Source organism: Sander vitreus, chromosome 11, assembly GCF_031162955.1.
Source record: "Sander vitreus isolate 19-12246 chromosome 11, sanVit1, whole genome shotgun sequence".
In the NCBI taxonomy this organism is placed as follows: Eukaryota; Metazoa; Chordata; class Actinopteri; order Perciformes; family Percidae; genus Sander; species Sander vitreus.
The window spans coordinates 30,450,268-30,457,767 of record NC_135865.1 but is presented as its reverse complement, the minus strand read 5'-3'; the positions used below and the strand labels follow the sequence as shown (position 1 = coordinate 30,457,767).

The 7,500-nt window shown below is 40.1% G+C and overlaps 2 protein-coding genes across 4 annotated transcripts in view; both read right to left on the bottom strand.

Moving 5' to 3' along the window:
• Positions 1 to 2,397: 2,397 nt before the first annotated feature.
• LOC144525678 (galactose-specific lectin nattectin-like) lies at positions 2,398 to 6,683 on the bottom strand. Of its 3 annotated transcripts, none has more exons than XM_078262711.1 (7): positions 6,602 to 6,683; positions 6,319 to 6,372; positions 5,413 to 5,475; positions 4,563 to 4,652; positions 4,056 to 4,190; positions 3,357 to 3,471; positions 2,398 to 3,273 (listed from the first exon to the last, which is right to left on the bottom strand). In XM_078262711.1, the coding sequence occupies exons 3-7, from the start codon at positions 5,473 to 5,475 to the stop codon at positions 3,197 to 3,199; spliced, it is 480 nt and encodes a 159-aa protein (XP_078118837.1). In that variant the 5' UTR covers positions 6,319 to 6,372; positions 6,602 to 6,683; the 3' UTR covers positions 2,398 to 3,196. The 3 variants fall into 3 exon arrangements, with proteins under 3 accessions (XP_078118837.1, XP_078118840.1, XP_078118838.1); XM_078262714.1 differs by having other exon boundaries at positions 2,398 to 3,261; XM_078262712.1 differs by lacking the exon at positions 6,602 to 6,683 and having other exon boundaries at positions 6,319 to 6,387.
• An 809-nt stretch (positions 6,684 to 7,492) lies between these two features.
• LOC144525883 (myosin light chain kinase, smooth muscle-like) overlaps positions 7,493 to 7,500 on the bottom strand; it is a 79,399-nt gene continuing 79,391 nt past the window's right edge. The window contains exon 16 of the mRNA XM_078262945.1: positions 7,493 to 7,497. Within this exon, the coding sequence (XP_078119071.1) occupies positions 7,493 to 7,497 (5 nt within the window). The remainder of the gene's footprint in view (positions 7,498 to 7,500) is intronic.

Genomic DNA, 7,500 nt, shown 5'->3' with positions numbered 1-7,500 from the left:
TAGTCCAGCCTGGAGGAGACAAAGGTGTGGACGAGCTTCTCTGAATCTGCCAGGGTGTTGGACGGCGTTCAGCAATGTTCTTGAGGTGGTAAAAAGATATCTTACAGAGGTCTTCTAAAATCGCCCATGGGGTGCACCCCGAAATGTATTTACAGTCTACGTGTGTATGTGTATGTGGCGTCTCCATGGTAAGTTGCTTTAACATTAGCTCCGTTATATATTTAATTGAATCACCTTCTTATGGGTAAAACTGTGTTTTGTAGGCTATTTATCTTCAGCTTTCAGTTACTTGAATACATGCAGTATGTTGTTAGATGGTTTTAAATGGTGTTTTTCTGTTAATTTGTATGTACATGCATTGTTTTGCTAGCTTCATTTTAGCCTACATTCTTATTTATTTCAGCATTTCTTGTGAGACTGGCTGTGAAGAACTGTGGAGAACTACTGTAACTGTTATCATGTGTTACTTACCAGGTATTAAACGGCTGGTTGGAGCCAAACTAGTCTATATCCTTGACGTTCCACTGCCGGGATTGCTCTGGTGCCGCAGGAAATTCCAACAGATGCATGTATTTTCAGCCGGATGTGCGTCCCCTTCCTCTTTTTTTGTGTTGGCGTTGTGTTGGCGGTGTTGGTTAACTGCTCCTCAGATCTCTGCAGGGTAAATCCAGACAGCTAGCTAGACTATCTGTCCAATCGGAGTTTTCTGTTGCACGACTATTTTACAGCGGCTCCGTGCAGAGCTTAGCTCCGCCCATGACGATTGTGATTGGTTTAAAGAAATGTCAATAAACCACAGCACATTGTTCTCCCATCCAGGAATACTGTGTGGACTAGACAGACCTTCCTCAGCTCAGCAGCGTGTGGATGGTCTGGCAAAGCGAGACTAGAGCCAAAGAGACAAAGAGTACATGTTTTTATCTACATACGCAAGCGCTATACTTACATGCTTAACGTTATATAAAGAGTCCATGAAGACCAAGCCCAGCTACAGATAAAACGGCAAAAAAAAAAAAGCCAAAGGTTGTGTACAGGAGAAAGACTGTGTACAGAAACGATCAGAGACTTCAAGGCAGGGTTGGTAATGCTGCAAAGCTATTGAAGAAGGTAGCATCTCCTCAGGTTCATCCAGGATCTCCCCCTGCCTTAAAAACAAAACGTTAACGGTGCAACAGCTAGAAGGGATACATCTACGGTCAGAAGTTACCTAAAATTACGCTAAATCTTGCAAAATCTAGGCTAATACAGTCATATATTTTTTATACTTTTACCCAGGAAACGCGTGTTCGTTCATCAGGACTGTTTTAATCCAAACAATCTTTTCCTAAACTGACTGAGATTATTCCTTCTCAGAGTTGAACCAGGCAGATACATCAGTTTTCATCAGACTCACCCTGGGTCGGGTTAATTAAGTCGCCAAAATAACTCCGCGAATCAAATCCCGTACTTCCCCGTTAACCGTCAAGCCACTAAACCTGGCGCACACACACACACACACACACACACGGTCCGGTTCTGGTGGTTGATGAACGCAGATATGTGCTGATTAGCTCTCATAACGGGCCGGGTGGGTAGCGCATTGCCATGAGTCCATGACGCTAATGTCTGATTACTGTCTGATATTTTGTGATTACATTCTGAATCTGCAGCGTTCTCTGTCAGGTATATACAGCAGTACACCGTCTTCCTCTGATGTAGACGTAGCCTACACTGTAAGTCAGTAGCAGGCTATACAGTGGAGTTGCATATGAAGTGGTTTGGGGTCCTTCTGTAAGTCATTTTGGGGTACAATACCACAGGCCAAGCAATCGCCCGTTCCAAACGGGCACTGCACTAGTTCTTTATAATATTTACATTACTTTTGTTAAAGTATATTTTGATGCTGATACTTTTTAAGTTTTTCTTAATATTTTGAATCCATGATTTCTATAATAACTGAGTATTTCTACACTGTGGTTTTAGGTACTTTTACTTCTTTTGTTTTCTTTTTCTCTCATACGTTCTTTAAAAAGTCAAAATAAACATTATTATCCCGTAGGATTAAGATTTATTTTATTAGGACAATGCACATTAATCAACATTTCTGTAAATGCATTGGCTAATTTTCAACTGTAGTCCTAGTTGCATGCATGTCTTCATGATGGGAAGAAACCCGAGCACCTGAGCATCCTCCACACAGAAAGGCCGGGGCCGGCCTGGGTTTGAACCCAGAACCTTCTTGCTGTGAAGTGCTGAGCCACCGTGCTGCTAGGACATTCATGTGGTCTTACACTTTAAAATAAACGTTATCTTATTACTTAATCTATTCATCATATCTTAACCTTGTTCTATTAACGAAATGAAATACTCACAAGAATATAATAATTTGACACTAATCAATAAGTCAGGATCAGACACTGTTTTTGTGACAATATGTCTTTTATTTTTGAATGCTTAGTTGATTATATAGTGAAGGAAATCAGATGAATAAAGAACACAACACATCAGTTTTAAGAATAAAAAGTAACCAGTTCATTAAACCAGTGGACTATATGAATTATTAATAGTTATTATGACGTGTTATTACAGTTTCATTCTCCTCTTGTATCACAGAAAGGTCCGACAAAATATACACTTTTATTTTCTATCTGGACATTTTGGATAAAAAGATCATCACCACTCATGTCTGGTAGGTTTACCTTTGGACAGAGTCAGGCTAGCTGTTTCCAGTCTTTATGCTAAGCTAAGCTAACTGTTTCCCCCTGTTTCCAGTCTTTATGCTAAGCTAAGCTAACGTCTGCTCGAATGAACTTCATATTTAGTGTTCACACATGAGAGTTGTATTGATCTGAACAATAACTCTCAGAGAGAAATGTAATTAGTGTGTTAATATTTTAGCTGTTTATAACAGATAATATTCAGTAAACTAAAATGGAAAAGATGTGCCAGTATTCAAATGTTTTCTGTATTTCATTTTGTGTTATTTACTGTAGATTAAAAGTCCAATTACTGATTTGTTTTTGTCCAGCTCAGTGAGCCAGTTTCTGTCTAATTTTAAACCCAAATGTGAACTGTTCCCTAACTCTTCAGAGAATAAACAAGTGAAAGTGAGTCATCTGTCAGCAGAGAGCTGTTTCTGTCTGCCGAACAAACTGAAAGTGAATCAATGATAGAGATTATAGATGGGCTGTAGAGGCATCATGATGGCGTGTTAGAGTTACACGCTTTTCTTGGAGCACACGAAAGCAGCCTGGTTGGTACAAGCCCAGTCGTTCCAGTTTGCTGTAGAGAGAGCTTACAACCAATGTAACTGATTACTTTCACTTGTATATTTAAAAGTGCAACATACGACAAGATGTTTTAAATGTTTTTTTTACCTCCACCCCAGTTGATTGTAAGACAGTTCTCTCCTCCACAACAGTTGTTAGGCTCTCCCGCATTCCAGCTTTTGTAGTTGAATTTGGATCCATCAGTCCACAGCCACGTACCCTCCTGGAGGAGAAAGATTGGTTTAATTGTTGTAATACTCATTGCATCCAAAAGACTTCTTATTTTCTACAACAACTCATGAGACTCAACGCATTCTCAGGAACGGGTTTGTAAGATGAAAACGTATGCACCGCCTGCCGATCACATGACAGTTAAATTTAGCTGAGAAAAGGTGACAGTGAGCCGGGTACTGTGCGTCATGCAGCGACGACAGTTATGTTTAGACACCAAAACGACTAGTTAAGATTGGAAAAAAAAACGTGGTTGGATTAAAACACTCCAGTACATGAACACCTGTTTCCTGGGTGAAAGTCTTTTGTTTTCTTCTTAACTTCTTCAGGACATGAACTCTGCTACCCGGCTTGAAAGTCCTGGGTTTTAGGAGCCAAACATCCCCCTGACCTCCTCCTTACGAGGCTCTTCACGCTCTCATACAGCAGCAGTCAATGTGCTGCTGACAGTAATAAATATGTGAAATACATATAGATTACAGTGATTTACTTTTCACAGCTATATGTACGAGTGGTTCATAAGAACATGCTGAGAGATGAGCGACATCACTTCCTGTGTGATGATAAAAGTCTTACCTTCACTGCGTCAAAGCCTCCGATCCAGGACGTTCTCTGTGTACCGGTCACTTGCTTAATGAAGTCTTTGAGGAATGCATGTTCCTGAGCTGATTGGATGGAAGCCAGATTCCCACCAGCGATCTGGCAGAAGGTCTAATGGAGACAATATCATCAGTTTAAAATGTCAAGAAAAATAAAACATAATCACATTATTAACAGTTTTACAGTCACAGGGCACATTTTAATACTTTTAATCAATGGTGTGAAAAAAGTATTCAGATCCTTTACTGCAGTAAAAGTGTTAATACCACACTGTAAAAATACTCTGTTACAGTAAAAGTCCTGCATTAAAAATGTTACTTAAGGAAAAAGTATGTAAGTATCATTGGTATTAACGGGTGTTCATGTCATGGGCATGTATGATCTTTTTTCTAATTATGTGGTATTAGTAGTTTTACTGCAGTAAAGTATTAAAGTACATTGGTATTTAGTATACATGTGTTATGATAGATGGAACTGCTGTACCTCTGCATCACTCCAGGTCTTTGTCTGGATGTAGAAAGCAAAACAGCGAGAGCCGAACTGAGTCCAACCAGGAGGACAGGAAGCTGCACCCTGTATGAACAAACACGTCAAAAACATTCAGACTAGTCTATATCGACAACTGATCATTTACGGCATAGTTCCTCCGCAGCGCTGCGGAGCTAGAGCTGGCAATACAAGACTACAATCAGAGCAACCCAACAAGTCAATACTGTTCTGACCTGGGCAGCAGGTTTTATTTTCACAACACTATGATCACAAAATTGTCAATTTATTATAAGTTATACAAGACTTTAACAGCCAATAGCATTAATGGTTGGAGAGACTGGACTGATTTTCTACTGTTTAGTGTTAATCACCATCTAACTCAGGCAGTTAAGAGCAGCTTTAGATTTTTATACAAATACGGTCCCTGTTGCACAGGTTTTAGCAGCTCACAATTTTTAATGCACATTTATGAAGTGCAACTATTATTGATGAAAATGGAAAGCTGAGGCTCATCAGTAGCAGTTTTAACAATGAACTGTTTGCAGTTGACTTTGATGTGCTGCAAACAGCACAACCAGGAATTTAAAAAAAAACATGAGTAATTAGTATCATCATACGAGCATTTGTATCTATATGTGCAATAACATCTGCTGAACAGGGCCGACATTTACTCAAAAGAGAAGATTGAAAACTGTTTATTAAACTCTGTTATAATAACAGAAATGTATTTATACTGTAGCTAAACACCAAATAATTGTTTTTAATCACGGGACAAAATCTGGTTAATGAGATGCCAGATCTTTTTCTGTTATTTTAGTGATTAATTTCTTAAGAGTGTACTTACATATGCAGTCAACAGTCCGCTGGACAAACAGAGTAGCAAAGCAAATGGAAAGACTGATGTCATCTGGGGAAAGACATTTAACAAAGTCAACAAACTGCAGACAAAGAAATAATGTCAGACAATGAATGACTGAAATTGATCATTAATGAGCCATTTATCAAAGTAAAGTATCCTGCTAGTTATAAGTGTATTATATGATATATATATATATGGTTTATATTTGATAGATTGCATCGGCATCCGCTTATCCGGGGTCGGGTCGCAGGGGCAGCAGCTCCAGCAAGGGGACCCACAATCTTCCCTTTTCCCGAGCCACATTAACCAGCTGGGGGATCCCGAACCCTTCCCAGGCCAGGTTGTAGATATAATCCCTCCACCTAGTCCTGGGTCTTCCCCGAGGCCTCCTCCCTGCTGGACGTCCCTCCACCTAGTCCTGGGTCGTCCCCGAGGCCTCCTCCCAGCTGGACTTGCCTGGAACACCTCCCTAGGGAGGTGTCCAGAAGGCATCGATACCAGACACCAAGGAGTAGCGGTTCTACTCTGAGTTCCTCATGGATGACTGAGCTTCTCACCCTATCTCTAAGGGAGACGCCAGCCACCTTCCTGAGGAAACCCATTTCGGTCACTTGTACCTCTGATCTCGTTCTTTCAGTCATGACCCAGCCTTTATGACCATAGGTGAGGGTAGGAAAGGAAACAGACCGGTAGATTGAGAGCTTTACCTTCTGGCTCTGCTCTCTTTGTTTGTCACAACGATGTGGTAAAGTGAATGTAATACCACCCCCACTGGGCCGATTCTCGGGACTCATTCCATCCCCCCAAAATGTCCTCACAATAAAGATAGGATTAGTTATTATTAAAAGTAAAAATAGATGAAATTGTGATAATAAATTGAAATATAAATACCTTTGCTGAGGTGGTGATTGGCTGACACAGAGGAGAACAAGCTGATGACTGTCACTGAAAGAAAATGCCACAGATCTGAATAGCATTAAACACTCAATAATAACAAATTAGGTCAAACTTCACCTGATGTACATCATTAATGCATCCACAATCTGTACAAAATTTTATATTTACTCAACAGGAATAAACTCTGCAATCTAGCATAAAGAATATATCAAACTTTCAGGCAAATCTTTCAATGATAATGATAACAATACAATGTGAAAACCTCCATTATACTCACATCAATAATCTTTGTTCTGTCTGGTTTGGTTTGGAGGGAAAAAGACAGTCACTTATATACCTTAGAGGGGAGTGGTCTTAGTCATGATTGTAGGTACAGACTTGATATTGAACCAATATTTAACAGGGTGTGAAAGTCAGGGTCAGTGGTCTATGACGGTGTCTGGATGCAATGAACAATGTCTGTGTAACCGGTGGACTTCTGCGTCGTGTTTATTTTATTAACCACACTGTGACACACGATCTCTTAATGATGATATACATTCTCTCTGGTGACAAACACAAATAAACATGACTTCGTTATTGATCAGAACAGCCTGCTCAAGCTTCTCTCCCAAATGGGATTACAAAAAGGGCATTAACAATTGGCTTTAACAATATAAAGCAATACAATTTACAGTGAAAACATACCTGGTAACAAACATGAATATCCGACCACAAGTACAAACCTGTGCATGAGTTCTGGAATAAAAACAACAACAATAAAGACATTTTTTTGGGGCTTTTCCACCTTTATTTATTTGACAGGACAGCTAGGTGAGAGAGAGAGAGAGAGAGGGGTAAGACATGCAGGAAATCGTCACAGGATTCAAACCCTGGACCTCTGCGTCAATGCATAAACCTCCAAGTATATGTGCACCTGCTCTACCCACTGACCCAACCTGGCCACAAAAATTTAAAACATGTTCATAGAGACGTACATGTAGGCTTGCTGATGAATCTGGAGGAATTTCCAGTTCATGAATGATGTAAATTGAGACAGTGGTACCCAGGTCTCATTCAGGCCAGTGACCAACATAATCTCATAACCTCTCCAGGCAGAGGAATACTTCACCTTTGTGCCTCCATAGATGACGAGAGATGTAGCAGCTGTACGATAAGACTGAGCTGGTCACCCTG

What these genes read in the sequence shown, in the direction of transcription:
- LOC144525678 (XM_078262711.1), bottom strand. Translation starts at nt 5,475, where the DNA reads ATGACATCAGTCTTTCCATTTGCTTTGCTACTCTGTTTGTCCAGCGGA. An exon ending in GCGGACTGTTGACTGCATAT is followed by an intron (nt 4,653 to 5,412) that starts GTAAGTACACTC and finishes TTGTTCATACAG; the next exon opens with GGTGCAGCTTCCTGTCCTCC. An exon ending in GAGGCTTTGACGCAGTGAAG is followed by an intron (nt 3,472 to 4,055) that starts GTAAGACTTTTA and finishes TTTCTCCTCCAG; the next exon opens with GAGGGTACGTGGCTGTGGAC.